Source organism: Onychomys torridus, chromosome 20 (genome assembly GCF_903995425.1).
Source record: "Onychomys torridus chromosome 20, mOncTor1.1, whole genome shotgun sequence".
In the NCBI taxonomy this organism is placed as follows: domain Eukaryota; kingdom Metazoa; phylum Chordata; class Mammalia; order Rodentia; family Cricetidae; genus Onychomys; species Onychomys torridus.
The window spans coordinates 9,566,025-9,586,769 of record NC_050462.1 but is presented as its reverse complement, the minus strand read 5'-3'; the positions used below and the strand labels follow the sequence as shown (position 1 = coordinate 9,586,769).

General features: G+C 39.5%; 1 protein-coding gene across 4 annotated transcripts in view; it reads left to right on the top strand.

Moving 5' to 3' along the window:
- Positions 1-20,745, top strand: part of Ano4 (anoctamin 4) — a 300,336-nt gene that overhangs the window by 106,811 nt on the left and 172,780 nt on the right. For all 4 annotated transcript variants that reach the window (XM_036169504.1, XM_036169505.1, XM_036169502.1 and 1 more), the window contains exon 2: positions 2,392-2,586. In XM_036169504.1, coding sequence (XP_036025397.1) covers positions 2,532-2,586 — 55 coding nt within the window. In that variant the 5' untranslated portion in view covers positions 2,392-2,531. The remainder of the gene's footprint in view (positions 1-2,391; positions 2,587-20,745) is intronic.

The window sequence follows — 20,745 nt, the reverse complement described above, 5'->3', positions numbered from 1 at the left end:
TCAAAAGAAGGTCGGAATTTTATGCTTTCCTAGTTCTACACAAATAGACCTCAAGTTCTTAGGACCACTGCATGCTTAAAAGTCATTCTTTGTATCGGCATTCAGTCTGTCCTTTTACATGACATAATTGAGAAGAGCAGAATCTCTCTGTGTGACCTTGGATAAGTAACTTCTTGAGCCTCAGGTTTTCTATCTATAAAATACATATCTGTCTCTGTCTCTCTCAATGTGTGTGTGTGTGTGTGTGTGTGTGTGTGTGTGTGTGTGTGTGTTACATTTGTGGTGAAGCATTAATGGGGTAAAAATCAATGTCTAGGGCAGTGGTTCTCAACCTTCCTAATGCTGTGATCCTTCCATACAGTTCCTCATGTTGTAATGACCCCCACCCTCCAAATTATTTTGTTGCTACTTCATTACTGTAATTTTGCTACTGTTGTGAATCAGATAAATATCTGATAAGTAGGATATTGATGAAAGGGTCATTTGACCCTCAGAAGGGTCATGATCCACATATTGAGAATCACTGGTCTAGAAGAATGCCTGACATTTTGTTAGTCAGTGTCATCATTTTCTAAAGTAATTAAGAACAAATTACATGATGTAACTTATTGAATGATGATTCATTTCTAAAGCTATGACTTTGCAATCTTTTACACTTTTCAACATTGTCAAATGTTTGCAGCATATTTATTCTTCTTGTATTAGATGTTTATGTACATCTCTCTCATGTCAATGGACTTGGCCCTTGTAGAAGGAGAGATTTAATGTGCCAAGCCCTTGTTTGACAGTCTGAGGACTCCTGATTTGTAGGAGGATTAGGATGGGTTTGTTTCAGCATTGGGGATTCTTCCAAAATTCCACTGTGACATATCCCTTCTTCATAGCTGTGCTCTGTTAAAACTACTCATAGGTCATTTATTTTTAACGTTCTCCCCATGATCTACATTATTACATTTTTGAAGCACAAGATTTAACAGTTTCAAGTACCTATGCACTAAATATCCACAGTGTAATTTTTATTTTCATTTATGTCACTTCATACTTCTTTGAGGGGTGTTATATAACACTGAGGAGTGCCATGCTGAGCCACAATCCTGTTCCCTTTACCCAACAGTCACCCATAAAAGGTATAATAAGTAGAAAGCAGCCTAGCTAATATTTTCAGCCTGAACCTCCATGTGCTATCTAATGTTAACTGAAAAATCTCTCCCCCATACCTTTTCCTCTGTCATCTACAAGTTTGTATGGACTCTGCTGGAGTCTTCTGGGTCTGGAGACATCCAGGCTGTACTCTGAAAATGTGGAACTTAGAATGATATGATGGAGGAAAGTGGATGGGAAGAATGATAGGTTGAGACCAGCATGCCAGTTATAGCCCCAGAAAGGGACATCTTCTATTCCCACATGTCCATATACTTTGGCATCTCAGCAGGGTATTGACTGACAGAGGAAACCTACCAGAATGTTCCCAAGGGGCTAGCTAGCTAGTCCTAACTTGGGTGAAACTTCAAAGACCAATACTCAGACTCACAGTATCATGGGTTTGGAAACCAGATCTTGGGACCGACTCACACTAAGCAATCCATAGGAAGGTAAATGTATAGAACCCTGGGACAGAAGTTTGTTAGCTTTCCCTGAGATCCCTACTGACCATTGGATGGGAAGAAAAGTAGAGGTTGCCCTAATTATACAGTGGAAGACAAGCCCTAATCCATAGACTGTCTAGCAGACACTGCCAGGATGAGGAACTTATTGGCACAGGAACACACAACTGTGCCATGGGCCTATCTGGCTGTTCTGTTATCAAGAACTTTCTGTTATCAACTATGTGGCTCCCTTGAAATGTGATTGGTACTAGAAAGACAGGATAAATGTTTGTTTCTTTCACTTGGACAGGTTTCTGAATAATAATTTGGTATTTTAGCCACCTCCAATGGTAACCAATGCATGTTTTTAAAAACTAGTTTGGGCCTGGAATTCTTGATTTTTCCAGGCTGTTCAATCACCAGTTCTGGCCTCTCTGTTAGTCCCATGAAGAATGTTCTTTGATTGTCATTGACACCCCAGATATCAGTTTGTAGACCCAAAGTGCCATAAAATATGCAAATGTGCACAGATGTTCCCAGGATTTTAGAAGACAGTTTGTTAAGTTTAATATATGACAAGATAATTCCCATTTGTAGGATTCCTTTAATAATAACCAAGGATGTCCCCATTTGAACAAAGCACTGTCTAGTAGATAATGTAAAAACAAAATTACAATTCTAATGTGACTCACAAGCCTTAGGAATAGTTGTTGATTTTCTCTGGAGTTCATGCCAGGACATAAATTTGTGTTTTAGCCATTCCTGAACTGACCTCTTCAGTTAATAGTGCAATTTCTCATTGCAGGTTTAAGTTTATCTATTCATGGGGCTGAAAAGCGCTTGCAAATCCATCAACGGCGAAGTGTGGCAAGCCGCCCAGGGTCACGTCGTCGCTTGCCTGTGGTCAGGCATTCCTCACTCCCACCAGGCAGAAGGTCAATAAAAATGGAGGCCAGCTCTTCTGGAATCGCTAATGGAAAAAACAAAGTTTTCCACGCAGGTAATGAATGGGCAAGTTCAACAGGGACCCCACTCCATCAGCAACACCATTCACCTACATTGTGCTGTTAGTACCCTGTGCTACGCCTCCAGTTGGCTTATGTTTTTCCTCATCGCCAATCAGTGGCAAATGTCATTAGGACCAATAAGCAGAAAGAAAGACAGACAGACAGAGACAGACAAACAGAGAGAAAGAGAGAGAGAGAGAAAGAGAGAGAGAGAGAGAGAGAGAGAGAGAGAGAGAGAGAGAGAGAGAGATGACAGAGGATCTTAAGGACACGTTCCACCTATACTGGCCAAATCTAAGTGAAAACCAGAATGATAAACTCTCACTCGGTTCTGAAAGCCTTGAACAATTGAACAGAGTTAGCCATTTTCCTCATAATCTGAACCCAGGGAAACTTTGTTTTCGAATGTCCACTCTGAATGGGAGTGAGTTGTCTGGATTGGCTTGCTTGCATCATCCTGATGAGACATCGTATTAAATTTCAAGGTTTCTATGAAGCATTTGTGATCTAAATGTGTTAAACCAATTTTACATTAAAACCTGTGATTTCAACTAAAAAGTTGTATGTGCTTGTTTGGAAAGAGTCTCATTTAAGTAGTCATTCATTCGTTAATTCAGCAGATACATACTGAGTTCTTGCTATATACTAGACATTATTCTAGAAATACCACTGAACAAGACAATGTTCCGGTCAGTTGGAAGATAATTCAGAATTAATTTAGAATAGGTTTTACCAAATTCTGGGTCTTCTCTGTACTGTCCTATAGATGGTGGCCAGCTGTGGAAGCCAAGCCTCCAGCTGTTGCTCAGTCACATCCTCCTCTCCCTCTGAACTGGTGGCTTTGTTTCCTAACCTCTCCAAGAAACCCCCAGGCTGCTGAGAATGAATGCTTAGGAGCCCCTTCTTCCATCGTCCTTTTTGTCCTATTTTCCAAGGACAAGATCTTCTCACGGTCTTTGACAAGCCTGTGCCTGTGTCCTTTCGTCTTGGCCACCTCTCCTCTCTGGAGAAGCAATCAGGAGAATGTACATCCTCTTCTTATTCTCTTTATCCCTCATATACTGATGGCTGTTCCCTTGAGTGTATGCCAAGACTCATGCTCCGTCAATTCTAATCATCTCCACTTGACACTGTCTCCTTTATGTCTTCTTAGCACTTTTCCTTCTTCTAAGCTAAAGGTTGGAAAGAAACAACACCTTTGTTGCTCTTCTTTCATAATTCCCAGCCATTCTGTAGCTGATCCAATCCAGTTTCTAGCGCCCCCTTTTTTTTTGGCTGTTCGTTGTGATCAACCTTCCGGTAGATGCCTGCTTCGTTCTTCTGATGCTCTGGACTGCACTGGACCATGCACAGTCTCCAGATGCAAATCTCTAGGCTTCCATGGCAACCTAAGTCCTCTTAGTCATCTCACATGTAGCTTTCCTGGCTTCTCAATCTTTGCCTGCTGTTCCAGTGCATCCTGTATCATAAATCCAGAAAGAGCACCCAAGTTTCTGATCGTGGAGTTCACCTTTCCTGACCATCTCATGAGCATGATAAGAGCAGCATCAACAGAGACAGAAGTGAATTTTTGTTATGTTGTCAAGTGGGTCAAAAGATTTTTTCCAATGGACCAGATGTGCAATAAGAGGGAACCTGGGACTAATGAGGACTCTGAAGGTGTGGGCTAGAGAAATAGGCTTCGTATCAACTGAAATGGGGCAGGCTTCAGATTCTGCTGGAGGAGAAAAATGGAATGGTGTTGGGGTTTTGATTATAATTGAGACAGCATTAGAACTGGTGAGATCTTTTGGATGGTAAAAGAAATATCCCTGGAGTTTAAGGTCTCTGGGAATGAGATTTAAATTTGACATTTGTTAGAATAAATGTTGAATTTAAAGACAACAGATAGAGACGACCAAGAACGAAATACAACTGACCATTCAAATCAAGCTTCACATCTTGGTTTTTTGTTTGTTTATTTTTTCTTTTTTATTATTTAAAACAGTTTTAAATTTAAATATATTTTGATAATGTTCTTCCCATTCCCCAAGTCCATCTAGGTCCTCTCCCCTTTCCTACCCACCAAATTTTAAGTTCTTTAAAAACAAACAAAGATCCAACACAACAACAAAATCTCCCTAAACCAGAAAACCAAAATAAAACCATACCCCAAAAGAATATAAGAAAACACTCAACTGTAACCAAATAAAAGCATACACACAATTAAAAAAAAAATGGAGTTCATTTTCTTTTGGTAAACTACTCCTAAACATGAGACCTGCCCTGGAATGACTAATATACCCATTGTTACTCCACTGGGAAAAAACTGATTTTCCCTCTCCCAGCAACTATAAATGATAGTTGAGTCGATAACGCTTATCATAGTGGCTAGGTTTTCATTGCTTAATTTATTTTTTTAAAAATATAACAAAATAAAATATAAAGCAGAAACTATCACACCAAAGTTGGACCAGACAAAGTAGCAGAAAGAAAAGTGCCTAAGAAAAGGCACAGAAACCAGAGACCTACTCATTTGCACACTCAGGAATCCCACTGAAAATACTAAAGTAAAGACCATAATGAACATGCAGGGAACCTGGGTGCTGACCTGTGCAGGCCCTGTGCATGCTGGCTCAGTCTCTGTCAGTTCATATGAACTTTCCTTGTGATGATTTAGAGTGCCTTATTCTCCTGGTGTCCTCTATTCCTCCTGGCTCTTACACTCTTTCCACTTCCCCTTCTACGGGGTTCCCTGAGCTCTGAGGGGAGGGATTTGGTGGCGACATCCCATTTAGGGCTGAGTGTTTCAAGGTCTCTCACTTTTTGCACAGTGTCTAGCTGTGGATCTCTACATCCGTTCCCATCTGCTGCAGGAGGAAGTTTCACTATTGATTGCTGAACAAGGTATTGTAAGTAGAGCAGAATATCATCAGGCGTCATTTTATCACTCTATTTTTCTCTCTTTCTGTCTTTTTAGACCAGTATTATTTGGTTTTACCCTAAGTCCCTGGGCTATCTAGTCTCAGGTCCTTGGTCACCCAAGTGGTGTTGGGTGTGGATTCCATCTTGTGGAGTAGGTCTTAAATCAAATCAGATGTCAGTGGGTGACTCCCACAAGCCTTGTGCCACCACTGCTCTAACGTATCTTGCTGGTAGCACTTCATTGTGAATAAAGGGTGTGTGGCTGGTTTGGTGTTTACATTTCTCTCTTGATACATCATACAGAGTCTTTTCCTGTACCAAGGACACTGGAATGTTGGAGTGAAGGCTCTGTGTAGGCACTAGTTTGATGTGTCCATGTTCAATGAGTTGTGTGGGAGTGGTCTTCAGCAATGGGGCCTTCCTGTCAGTTTGCAGAGAATAAGCTATAGTCTTGACAACAGTCTAGGTTATTTGGGGATTCTCATGGGGCACCTTTGGCCAACAACTCAAGTAGATGCAACCCAATTCTGGTACTGGAAGCTTCCTTTGGTGACAACAGATGTCCAGTCTGGGGTCTGTCTCCCCCATTCTTTGGTGATTTCATTTAGATACCCTCCATATATATGTATGTATTTTAGGAAGCCTTTACTGTATTGGGGTTCCATACTGCCTTCAAATGTCCCTTAATTTTTAGCTATCTCTCTCTGTATTCCTTCCCTTGTCCCCTTTACCCCGACCCTCCACACTTCAACCTCCCATTCCACACTCTTGGTTTTAACAAAATATAGGTCAAAAGTATTATATATGTGTGGGGGGGAACTTGTCCTAAATATGTGTATTTCATTCTTGTCATCATTCTCTAAACAATACACTGTAACAACTATCCACATAACATTCACATTGTATTATGTATTTTAAAAAATGTAAAAATGATTTAAAGCACACTGGACAATGCATGAGTTCTGTGTAAGCACTACACTCTTTTATATAACTGAACTGAGCATACTTCTTGAAGCCAATCTGCTGTGGCTACTGAGGGGTGATGTAGGTGAAAAGGGAGACGGGTTCAGCAGCTAAGAACTGAGCACTGTGAATCAGCAGTTAGGGATATAAGCCACTAATGAAGGGCAGGAAAGAAGAGATGAGTCATAGAGGGAAATAATTTGAAATTAATTATCAAGAAGAGGAGAGTGATTATCTGGGGGAAATGCTGAAAGTCAAGTAACATGAGGACTGAGAATCAGCCACTGATTTCCACAGACATCCATGAGGAGTTTGGTGAGAGCAGTTTTAGTGAAGCAGTGGTGATGAAACCCTGTCTGAAGTGGATGCAAAAGAGGATGAGAGGATACAGATTAGATGTTGGGACACTAGACAATGTTTGGGAAGTTTTAGAATGGAAGAAGCTAAAGAACCAGGGAAACAATTGCAGAGGTGAGGCAGGGGAGAGTTCTGTTCCCCAGTTCCACATCAAGATGGTCAGAAGAAGGGAGAAGTTTTAGTGGTAGAGATGAGGGCTCTATATGGTAGAGTCAAAGGTGGTGACAGGTAACAAGGAGGAAGGGGACTGTTTGGATTTTTGCCGGTGTAATGAAGTTCCTTCCCCATGGGGTCAGGGTCCTCTTTGCTGTAAAGAAGCAAGATCATAACTAAGAATGATAATGGAGCTGAGGAAGAGAAAGATAACAGTCCACACAGCGGGGGATTTGCTTGTCATCCCACAGTACTGGGCAGTGAGACTCACAGCCACAAAGTGAAGGACTAACTCTCATGACTGTATTCTTAACTTTATTGAAGTATGTGAGTATGTAGATGGAGTCAGATGAGAGTCCTTTGACCAGGATTATGATGTTGCTAAGGCAGCAGGAAGAGAAACTGAAGACATTGACAAGACATAGAAGGGATATGAGTATAATGATCTAAACTTGATAAAGTGGAAGAGTAAAGATATCCAGGGAATAACAGTGGTGAACAGTTAGTAGGACCAGAGTTCCCAGAGGGGACAGGCAAGTGTAACAAAGATGATATGGAATATTAAACAAGGATACTCTGAGAATGGAGTACATGGTGGTAATATTGTAGAGTAGGGTATTGTTACAGGTAACAGCAAGCAAGATATATACCAGGGCACAAAGAAAAGAGACTGTAATAAATTGGAGGACAAGATCATTGAAGAATTCACAAGGACCATCAGGAGTCAGAGGCAGCCTGATCTTTGAGTCTGAGGCCAATGTGGTCTACAGACTGAGCTCCACAAGACTACACAGAGAAACCCTGTCTGAAAGAGAGAGAGAGAGAGAGAGAGAGAGAGAGAGAGAGAGAGAGAGAGAGAGAGAATATAACTCACAAAGATCTCCTACAGTCCTATAGTGTGAGAAAGACTATATTTTTGGCTTCCTGTATTGAGACCCCATTCTGCATCTGTAAATTTAACTAATGGTAGATCAAAAATGTTTGGAAAAAATATGTCTGTACTGAGTAGGTCTTCCAGTGGTTGGCCACATAAGCAGTGTAGCATGTCAACTGCATATTGTTTATAGTGTGTTAGGTATTGTAAATAATCTTAAGATAATTTAAAGCATAGAGGGAGATATTGTTATCCTAGATGTAGACACAATGCATTTGGTGTAATGAACTGAGTAGCTGCACAGTTGGGTATCATCAGAAAGCCTAGAGACAGACATCCATAAACTCAGAGGACTGAGTTTACATTGAAGACATTTTAGAGTGTGTGAAAAGCCAGGCTAATGTACTAAAGGAGTGACTAAATACGACCTGCAAGTAGCAGGTAGAAGTAAGCTGAAAGAAGAAGGTGACAGGATATAATAACATGAGATTAAAGGATCTGGGACCTGGGGAGAAAAGAAGGGAAGTAGAATGAATGTGTCTTTGAGACTCAAGAATGACACCTGCTCTCTGTCCTTATCTGCTGCGGGTCAAGAATGCTGCCATGTCAGAGCTTGTGGATTGATCTCATCAACTTTTCATTGCTTCCCATTTATCAAGCTTCCAGAGGGAAGCTGTGGCCTGATGAATATCTGGGTTTCAATTAGAGCCAGATGGACAGAACCCTCTAAAAAGAGATTGATTGATTGATTTATTGATTGATTGATTGATTGATAATCAACAGAATTCTGCAGGGCCCAGTAGAAGGATTTGGAAATTGTGTTATTAACTGCAATGGCTTTATCTGGCTTCCCACATCCCCCTGGAGTCTTGCTTTGAAGATGCTCATTGGCAGTCCTCCTCTTGAAATTTCTCATGACCATCTAGAAGGAAGTGTTGAGTTAGAAACTAGTTTCCAGGTCCTCTGTAGTTCAGTCTTTCCAGACTTAACCTCTTTTGATATAACTCCTCTCAACTTTGTTCTGCTTTAACCATTTTTTAATAAAGTACCTCAGGTGGGCTTTTACTGTGCCATTCTTGGATTCCTGTGTCAGTCTGGAAGGCTCTTTACCCCGATCTTACACTTTCTTACGCTTTCCTACTTTAAAGGCATTTACATCTCTCTTCCTCCAAGAAACCTTTTATGGTCTAACTGATCAGAATAGAAGTCCTTTTTTCCCAGCTCGTAGAAGTCAGAAGCCCTATTATAGACCCATTTGTTTTAGGATTTATGATTCTGCTGCTAGGGATAGCACTCAATTCCTTTGTATATCTGCTGTTCCTCCCAACCCTATGCATTATTTTGGAGTATGTTTTAAATAAATGATTATTTGTTGTTTGTTAAATTATGTTTACTTGCCAGATATAGGTTGTTATTCTGAAGTCATAAATACTAAATATGATTTTACTTTCATATGATCTTTCAGCTGTTTAAAAACTCATCTCCAGCTATTTTCCTATTGAACTATTTCCTAGTTTCTGCATGGTTTATTTAAAGATTGACATTCATGTTCTTGACCATCCGTCCACCCTTCCTTTAGAAATAATCATTTCATTATTGCCTTTTTAGGAAATACTGTGCTTAAAGCTGAATACAATATCCTCCTCTAACCCACACTGAATATCATCAGCCATTTTCCCCTTTAGTTGATAAACTGTGTTGACCTTAACATAACAACAATTAAAGAAAATTAAGATATTTCTTAAAAGTATAACATAAACTAGGTGTAATTTAGCAAATCTCAAGTTGCTGTCTCCACTTCTAAAAACACAACACTATATTTATCCAACATTCTATGGTAGGTTCTCAAAGCCTGTGTATATGGACTCTTGAAGCTATGAATAAAGTCAATCCTTTAGCACCAAATGCTTTGAAAATTTTTCTATTAAGCAAATTATTCCAAGAAACCATTTAAAAATACAGATTTAAAGCTCAAGTTGTTTTGGCCAGGTGGCACGTGACTTTAGTTGGTCCTCTTTATTTTCAGTGTGCCGACACCAATGCATCATAGCTCCTATTGGGAGATTAGAGAAGAGCCCTCACGTCGTGGTTCTTATGTCTAGTGAGTCATCAATCATAGAGGCACATGGATATTTTAGTCATCTTGAAACCTATTAAGTCATCTAGCTGCCCTTTACACAGTTAGTGAGTGATTCCAGTTCCAAAGTGAGCTCTAAAAGCCCACTCAGACTGGTCATTCGGTATGAAGAGAAGGGCAGAAGATTTCCCTAGACCTTTTATGCTCTAACTTGAACATTTGAAGTTACAAATATTTCAGAGTGCCTACTGTGTGTTGGCAAGTATTTATTTGGAAGACACCTTGCTCAGAATTAAGGTGGAGCAGAACTATATAAAACATGGGTCTTTGTAATTCACAATCATGTGCAAGGGATAACTTTTCAGGGCTCTTTGTTAATGACAACAAAAACTAGTTATTAACTGCTATGTTCCTGCTGCAGCCTGGTTTGGGTCCTGAGAGAGGGAAGGGGTGTCAGCAAGAGGAAACGAATTGTCAGACCACTACATGAGTTTCACACGGTGGCCGGCCCTGAATAACTCAAGCTGTCTTTATTTATACTTCAAAAATAAACATGTTTTTCCATCGTACTAACAAACTTGTTTTTCCACCCTCCAACATTAACCTCCAGCAAAATAAATGTCAAATACGTTTTTTTCCCCAACTTTTACATCAAAACATCTTTTTTTTTCTCATTTTTTAAATGTATTATATTTGTGTTTTAATTTTGCACATCAGCCATGGGTTCTGCTGTCCTCCCCCCTCCTGGCTCCACCCCCACCTTTCCTCCAGCCCCTCCCCTCCATGCCCATGTCCTCCAGGGCCTGATACTACAATGTGCTGCGTTGATTGCAGATGCAAGCTTTGTTGACAGGTTGAAAGGCCCAGATGTATTACCAAATAACTACAAAACCCTGAGTGAATTACTTAACTGTCTCAATGTCAGTTTCCTCATTAGTAAAGTGAGGGTGTTAATGTCCCTTCTTACTGTGTTAGTGTTGCCAGGTTAAACATAGCCCATCTACTTAAATGCAAAACCAAATAAGTACCTTTGTCTTTATTTTTGAAAGTTTCATACATAGATATAACAAAACTTGATTGTATCTGCCTTGCTTCCCCCATCCAGTTTCCACCATTTCCTCCCTAACATGCCCCCTCCAAATCCAGTGTCCTTTTTTTGGTATTTGCTTTGTTTTGTCTTGATAACCCTCCAAACCCATTTAGTGCTGCCCATATGTGCATGCATGTGGGGTCATCCATTGCATCATGAGAAGCATGCTAGTGATCATATCCTCAGTTAAGTTTCCCTCCCCCCAGCAATTACCAACTGCCAGTAGCTCTTTAGTCGTGGCTGGAACCTGATGACCATCTATCTCGCCTATGCCAGAATTGTGGCTGCCTTGGGCTTGTGCAGGTCTTGTGCAGGGAGCCATAGCTGCTATGAGATCATGAGTACAGTAGCCATGATGTGTCTAGAGGACAGCACCTAATAGCCCTCCTCCCCATCTTTCTGGTCTTACGTTCTTTCCACTTCATCTTCCATAATATTCCCTGAGCCTTGGTGGTGATGGGATAATATAAACGTCATTTGTGGCTGGGCATTTGGTCTCGTATTCTCAGCACTTTGACCAATTAGACATCTCTTAACTGACTGCTGCTCACTGCACTGAGAAGCTTCTTTAACCAGGGGAACAAGTAGCCCACATCTATGGGTATAAGCATAAGTATTTAGAAAGGAATTTGACAGCATGCTCATTTATCAAAATAATAATAGACTGTACCCTAGGGCCTATGACTTTCCCAGTCATGGGCTTTTGACCAGAATTATAGTACCAATAATGAAATTCTTTCTTATGAAGCCAGTCCCTAATCCAATCAGAAAGTGGTTACTCACTTACAATAGTGGTAAAACTATTTCTTGGCAATCAGTATTACAGCATGCAGGAATGGACAAGGTACTTTATTAAGGCATTTTCTCCAACAGAAGTACTTTTGAACATATACCTTGACTGTGGCGTAGGGTATACTTGTAATAAAATCAAGATGCTTGTTTGCAAGTCAAGTTTAGCTGGACATTGGGTGCTATTGTATTCTATTGGGCGGTCTTTTGTAGTTTTGTGGTAATTAAATAAATGAATTCATGCAAAATGCCCCGCACGATGCCAAGGACAAGTGGTCCACGTGAATGAGAATAGTCTTATAAAACAAAATGTGGAAGTCTGAAGGTACACCTGTCCTGGAATCATCTGATGTTAAATCACCATACTGTAAAGCAGTATCCTAGTTAAGATGTGATCAAATTAGTAGGATGAGTTTTCCCCTTGCTGTACTGACAAAAAAAAAAAAAAAAAAAAAAAGCCACTCTGTCATCTTTCATAGTTTTGTTTTCCTTCTGTTTTTGACATTTGTATAATCAATTTCATTTGACTTTATCCTTTAGCCACTCATAATTGATGAATATTATTTTCTTCTTCCCTTTATAGCCACTAGTCAAAGTGCTACTATGGGTTTTGGACTATGACTCAGGAGGCAAGAGCAGAATGCACTAAAGCCTTGATTTCAGTTCTTTGAGTTTGAAACTGTAGAGCAGAGTGAGTAGATCCAATTCTTAGCCTCGTGATGCTACCATACAAAATAGAGTGGCTTATGAACTATTTCTTATCTATTTCGTTATATGTTAAGCCAATCATCTAGTCACAGAAAAGTCACAGGCAATACCTTTTACTCTTCTTTTGAGTTTGTGAAATGACACTTTGCTGTTAATGATTCATTACTGTTTTTACCTCACTTTTAAGAACCTAAGTGGTCCTTTTCCATTTATACATAATTATTTCTCTTTACATGGAGATGGTGTTTGATACCGGGTGTATTGATTTCACCAGAGAGAAGCTTTTATTGTTTTCAGCGAACTAGAGTGATTCCCATGCTCTGAATGTACCAGTATTAAATGTGCAATTTGATGACAACACAGTTACAACTATGATTTATTAAGCAACCTATGTATCCTCTACCTCAAGAACTGTTGTGTGCATTCAGTACCTCATTTAATATCCATTGTATCCTCATTCTGTTATCCTTATTTTATGGCTGAGGAAACCAAGGCCCAAGGAAAGGTAATATACAGCCAAGAAATGGTGAAGCAAGATTCCAGTTGAAGAGACCCAATTTGCTCATTCACATGACTTAGTGATAATATTTCTAGAAAGTCAGTTTTAGACATAAACCTGAAATAGTTCAATTTTCAATATAAGAAACTCAAACAGGGCTTAGATAGGACCAGTTAGATTCTGTTGAGCAGACCATAGTCTCCTTAATGGCATACCACTGTTTATTCCCACATTCATGTCATCATACTTCATAATGTCTCCTTTATGTTCTGTTTTATACCCTTTTTAAAAATTCTCCCGCTCTCTGACTGTGATATAAAATTTATTCATGTTTCCCTGCAGTTCTGTGTTTACTTCCCAAATGAACATTAAGTCCTGGTCTTAAATCAATAGATTCAGTAAGTACCTTTTAAGGTACATTTTTAATCTAGGAATTAAAAGGAAAAAATAAGGAAAAGGTAAATGCTTGGCTAATCTTCAGAATGAGCATTGTTGCGATACCACAACATCATATTGGGACAATGTTCTGTTGTTTCCAAATGTTCATTTAAGTGAGTTTTCATGGCAGTCCTAAAGGACAGGTTTACACTTGCTGTGATTTGGAAAATAAAATGACTTTCCTAAAAGTGAAAATGTGATCACTGACAACCCAACTAGAACCTTACACCTTAATTTCTTATGTCTTTCTTATTCTGTCATCTTTGGGTTGGTTTTCTTAGATGAGAGTGGTTTGAGTGGGAAATTATGTTTTCTCATCCCTCTTTCCCTGAAAACTGGCATTTTCTTGAGAAGCTGGGTTTGTTTCTGAACCCAAGGCAATCTCCTTTAACAGATCTGAAATTTGCACAAAATTATCCAATCATTTTTCTATTTGAAGGATGGATCTTTGATGGGTCATAAAGGTCCACATGACTTTACACTGTATGGAAGAAAAGACATGGGGCTACTTTGGGCTTAGATTCCATTTGTCTTTGCATAGAAGGTGGATTTGGTGCCTTTCAGAGCAGCTGGTGCTGTGGGTGGTAATAACACTAATCATCCTTCATTTGAATCTCTTCCTCCGTAAGTGGATTTTGTAGAGGTATGATGTAAATTCAAGAAATAAGGCGTACTTAAGAAAATAATCCATGTGGGTTTTGGTAAGCACAGGTATCAGTGCTCCTGAATTTCATTTGCTGAGAAATAAGATTGTGCTTCCTAAAAAATTCACACTCAATTCTTCTCTTATTTACGTTTTCCTTCTCCTTTGCCAAAAACTGCAAACACCTATTTTGACCTATAGGATACATTCAGGTAGGATTTTGTGAATTATCTTTGTTGCATTCAAAGTAAATGAAGAAAGGCTAAGAAAAAGCAGCCACAAAGAAAACCAAATGGACACTCTCTAGGGAGGCCATCATGTTTATAGAATTTGAAACTGCTTCTTATACCCAAGACTTTCAGTGAGTTTCATTTTTATGAAGTTTGAAGAGATTTAAGTGCACAACTCATGAACATACAACCAAAGCAAGTAGGGCTGGGCCTTCAAAGCATATGCCCTCAACCATAGTATGTGATCAGGTGACAGAAAAGTCTTATTGCACTTATTTAAGAGCTGAACAGCTGATGTGCAAGGTGCCAAGTACTGGCTCTTATGAGGCATGCTGTGTGAGTGGCAAGTTCCTCCCACTCTATCCCTCACTGAATATCAACAGTTGTCATTCATACTGGAAGAGAAAACAACATGTTAGTAATGCTGAGAATCTCAGACTTTCTGTTCTCCAGCCTCTCCAGATCTTGAATTCTCACTTCTGCTCATGAGCACTAGACCGCACCATCCAGGAGACTCCAGAACACTAAGGCCTCTCTTTGGCACTCACAAGAACCTCTTGAAGTTTGTAGCTTTTGGTATAAGGATGTGTTATAATTTAGGACATGACAATCCTGCTAATCCTAGGAAAGATCAAGGCAAATTTCTTGAAAGTGTCCCATTAGGCTGAAGCTCTCAGATGGTTCGTTCCATCTGTGCCTGAGAGACCTTTCTCATGATTAGCCAAATGCCGTTCTCCAGTACGTCCCAAGTCTATGTTGACTGTAAGGTCCACTCAAGTGTTGTTAACATTCCAGATTGTAGCACATTGAACGATTTTGGTGAGTGCTAGAAATGAAGGTAGGAATGAGGAGGATGGAAGGTATTTATAGGACCAGACATATCCCTACACGTGTCTGGCTTCTGATTCCAGACCCTCCAGAAGATTCGAATTCATTTCCTTTCTTCCTTCTTCCAAGATTTGCCCTGAGCTCTGGCTGAGGCAAATGACCAGGTAAACAGACAGAATTCCCCTTTTCTGTTCTCCATGCTGCTCTGCTCCAACTTTATGCTCTTATAAGAATAGTTAACTCACCTATGGGGACTCAGATCCAATCCCTCAATCTAAAATGTGGCATCTTTGCTCCCTCTTACATTCAAAACCATTCCATGGAAGGATTTGTTTTAGAGTCTAAGTTTCAATTTTGAAATATCACTGTTCACCTAATTCTGTAAAAAAAAAAAAAAAAAAAAAATCCATCCTTAGAGATTTCTGTTGGACATACATCTTGACATCAACTACCAATTTTATCGTTAGATTATAAAAAGGATGAAAGAACAGCCCAGACCCAGTATTATTTGTTATGTAGAAGACATCATAGAAAATACAATTTACTCTTTCCCTCTTTACTTCCTTTATGTATGGCTTATCATTTGTGTTACACAGAGAATGTAGCATTTGATTTGTGAGACTTCATTTCACTTTTAATACAAACTATTCTTTCTATTTGATTAAGGACTATTATGCCATAAAAGCCTTTAGCAATAGTTTAAATTAAACATAATTAGAAAAGTAAATCTTCTACTGTAGAGAGTGTGCATCGTGACCAATTTTCAATACTTTCCCCTTTATGAGCAAGGAAATTATTATTTTATTTTTATTATTAGCCTGCACTTGTTACATAAGATGACAGCTCCATGATGACCTCTTGATACAGGTCTACCATGTACCTTTATTATCTTCCCCCTCTTGTTACCCTCGCTTGCCCTGTTCTCATACTTCCCAGGGGTGTCCTTTCTTATCCAAAATATCTCTTTCTGTTTTCACATATTTTAAGATCTAGAATCTTCATATGAGAGGAAACAATGTGATATTTGCCTCCTGAGTCTGGAGCATTTCACTTTGCACAATAACCTCCAGTTTCAGCCATTTTCCTGTAAATGATGTGGTTCCGTTTGTGGTGTGTACTCGCCATGAAATTGCCATTATTTTCTGGGCTGTTGGGATATCTTAGGAAGTCCATACCCATGCCTAGATATTGAGGTGTTTTCCCTTTATGGCAGAAGGTAGGTGTGGTAGTAATACCTATAACGATTTTATTCAGGAAGCAGAGGCAAGAATTGTTAGAGGTCAAGGCCAGCCTGGTCCACACAGTGAGTTCAGACTGACCAGGCATAGACAGTGAGAGACTGTATCAACAAAAGAAACCATGTGAAACAAAAAGTCATACAGTCTTTCTTCAGGAAAACAAGGAACAGGAAATGCTGATAAGGGCTTGAGGGAAGGTGAACTCTTATTCACTGCTGGAATTATAGACTGGTGTAGCCATTATGGAAACTGGTTTGGCTGTTTCTCAAAAAACTAAAAATAGAACCACCACATAATCAAACTGTTCCTCATCATATACTCAAAAGAACTCTGTAGCTTACCACAAGGATACTGGCTAGTCCTTGTTGTTGTTGCTCTATGAACAACTGCAAGGAAACATAATCAGCCTAGATGCCCATCAATGGATAGAAGGATAACAAGAAAATGGGACATATACACAGTTGAATTATATTCATAAACAAGAAATCATGGCAGTTGAAGAAATGGATATACTGGATATATATTAAGTGAGGTAACCCAGGTTTTGAAGAAAACCACTCCATGTTCTCTTTCATATGCACACCTCAGCTTTTAGTTCTTGTAGTTTTATATTTATGTGAGAGTGAGTGGAAACTAGAAAGGAATCGACGAGAGCATGAAAAAGAGGCTCCAAGGGAGAAAGGGAGAAGGGCCGTAGAATATATGAGATATAGAATTAAAAGGGAACTTTCTTTTTTTCTCCTTTTTTAATTTATTATATTTGTGTTTTAATTTTACACATCAGCCATGGGTTCCCCTGTCCTCCCCCCTCCCGCCCCCTCCCACCCCAGCCCCTCCCGTCCATTCCCATCTCCTCCAGGGCCAAGACTCCCCTGGGGATTCATTTAAACCTGGTGGATTCAGTACAGGCAGGTCCAGTCCTCTCCTTCCAGGCTGAGCAAAGTGTCTGTGTGAAAGCCCAGGGACAAATAGCCAAACTAATAGAAACACATGAATTATGAACCAAAAGCTGTGGAGCCCCCAACTGGATCAGGCCCTCTGGATAAGTGAGACAACTGAATAGCTTGAACTGTTTGGGAGGCATCCAGGCTGTGGGACCAGGACCTGTCCTTAGTGCATGAGCTGGCTGTTTGGAACCTTGGGTGTACACATGGACACTTTGCTCAGCCTAAAAGGGAACTTTCAGTAGGAGACAGGCTTAAGTGGGACTGTGGACAGAGAGATAAGGGACAGGAGGGGACTGGCAGAAAGTCAGTTAGAATTATGTATGAAAATGTTATAAAGAAACCTGTTACTTTAAAATGGAAGTCCAGCAGTTCTCAGAAAAGGCCAACTTTGACCTTTGTGATTTCACTCTGTTGTAAAATTATTCATAAGTATTTCACTAATTACAAAAAGAAAAAAGCAACAATGGTGTGTGTGTGTGTGTGTGTGTGTGTGTGTGTGTGTGTGTGTGTGTGTGTGAATAGCCATTTGAAACTCATAGCTGGTTATTTTAAGGGAAGTAGGCTGGGACTGCAGAAAAGGCAGCTACTGGTTTTCACTAAATTTCACTTGGCCCTGTGAAATTGCAGTTATTACTTGATGAAATTTAGATTTAGTAAAAGCTACTAATGCAATCCTGAACAAAAGGCATATGGGACTAAGTGTCACCACACCTGATTTTAAGCAATATTACAGATCTGTAATAATAAAAACACCATGGTACTGGTGCATAAAAACAGACATGTAGACCAACAGGTTAGAATTGACGGCCCACAAAGAAGTCCAAGCAACTATAGTCACTTGATTTCTGAGAAAGATGCCCAAAAAATATACATTTAAAAAAAAAAAAAAGACAGCATTCTCAACAAACAGTGCTGGGAAAACTGGATTTCAACATGAGGACTATCAAGTCCTATTCTCTCACCACGTATAATACTCAACTAAGTGGACCAAAAACTTCAGCACAAGACCTGGTACCTTGAAATGGACAGAAGAAAAAGTAGGGTGCACACTTTAACTTATAGGCACGGGTAAAGGCTCCCAGAATGACTTGGTAGCATAGGAAGTAAGGCCGACATTGGACAAATGTGGTCTAATGAATTTTAAAAGCTCTGTACAACAAAAGAAACTGTTAAGTGGGTGAATAGACAGCCCACAGAATGGAGAAAATCTTTGCTAGCTATTCATCTTACAGAAGATTGGTGTCTAGAATACAGAAAGAACTAAAAAAAATAAACCCCAACATTAAGAAAATAAACAACTCAATTGTAACTGGACTGTGGAGCTGAAGTGGAAAGTTGTCAAAAGAATAAATGCAGATGGTTAGGAAACATTTTACCAAGTTCCTTGGGCATCAGGAAAATGTAGATTAAAATTACTTTAAGATTCTACCTCAGGCTCTCAGTATCCTTAGTTGTTGGTAGTTCTGAGTGTAGGATTGACACTTCATGGGCTTTCCCCATCAACGTTGTCCTTGTTCAGCTCATGTATAGGCAACCACACCAGTGGGACCTTATGGGTGTAACTTCTGACATTCCTAGGAGACTCAGTCTCACAAGAAACTCCCTGACCCTTGGCCATTAACATCTTTCCAACCCTTCTTCTTTAATGTTGCCTGAGCCTGAGGTAGGGGAGTTGTACTCTAGATGTATCCATCGGGACTGGCTTCATAACTCTACATTTGATTGGCTGTGATTTTCTGTAATGGGGTCCCCTGATATAGAGAGACGTTTCCCTGGTGGGGGTGTGTGTGAATATCTGTTTATTTGGGGGCATTTTATTTTGTGTATGTAGCTGTTGTGAATGGGATTATTCTCCTAGTTTCTTCTTCAGTTTGCTTGTCATTGATAAACAGGAAGACTACTAATTATTGTCTGGTAATTTTGACCATGTCACACCAAACCGTCATCCCTGAAAGCATACATACAGGTAACATTATACAGACTGAGAAGGTTGTATTTATATATTTAGGAATATGTGTATGCATGCACAAGAGTGTGAGAGAGAGAGAGAGAGAGTGTGTGTGTGTGTGTGTGTGTGTGTGTGTGTGTGTGTGTGTGTGTGTGTAAAACAACTAATGAAAAAAGAGACCATGAATTTGAAAGAAAGCAAGGAAGGGTATGTGGAAGAGTTTGGAGGGAGGGAAGAAAGGGAAGGGGAAATTTATATTGTAGTCTTAAAAATAAAAGAAATAAATTCACAGCATCATTTTAATTTTCTATTAAGAATTTTTTAATTCAATTTGCATACTAATCACAGCTCCCCCTTCCTCCTCCTACCCTTCCAGCCTCCCCAACAACCCATCCCCCCCAACCCCTCCTACAAGAAGGTAAGGCCTCCCATGGAGAGTCAGCAGAGCCTGGTACATTCAGTAGAGGCATTTTTAGAGTTAACAACTATCTAGGTATCTTTGGTGTGACTGTTGTAAGAGCCTGTTGCTTGGTAAACCAGAATATTTTCAAAGACTTACATTTAATCTTTACAATATAATAATGCTATTACTATAATTTATATATTTAGGAATATGTGTGTGTGCAGGGGATGTAAAAACAATGGAAAAACATGCAAACTGAAAAAGTTGTATTTATGTTTTTAGGGGTGTGTGTGTGTGTGTGTGTGTGTGTGTGTGTGTGTGTGTATGCATACATGTGTGAAACAGCATCCTTGCTTTACCAGTTTTAAGTATAAAATTTATACTCATTATCCAAACCCAAGTGTTAGGATTAGGCCCTTAGTAAAAACCAGACATTGAAATGCACAGTGTGTAACACTCTTTTTAAGTACTTTTTATACCTTATTTTTTAAAGTAAAGTTAAACTGACAGACACTATAAGCAAGCATATGTTTAAAAGAATGAGGTGCCAAATAATATCATGCTAATGAAAAAGATTCTACCTCACCCCAGTCAGAACAGCTATCATCAAGAACACAAAGAAGACAAGTTCCGTCGTGCATATGTTGAAAAGAAAACATACAATCTATTGGTCAAAGAACAAACTAGGATAGACACTTTGAAAACCAGTCTGAAAAATAGAACTGCCATGTGACCCAGATATACCGCTCCTTGGCATATAGCCATGAGACTTTCTGTCCTCCTGTAGAGACACTTCTATGTCCATGGTCGTTGCTCCACTATTCATAATAGTTAGAAATGGAATAAGGTTGATCCAACAGATGAGTGCATTAGAAAAGCATGGCCCGTATACATAATTGGATGCTACTCTGCTGCAGAGAAAAGTGAACTCATGGAATTTTCAGGTACATTGATGGAACTGGAAACAGTTTCACTGAGTGAGATAACTCGGGTCCCGAAAGACAAAGGCCATCTATAATGACTCATACACAGATCCCAGATGTCAATCTCTCGATTCATGTTG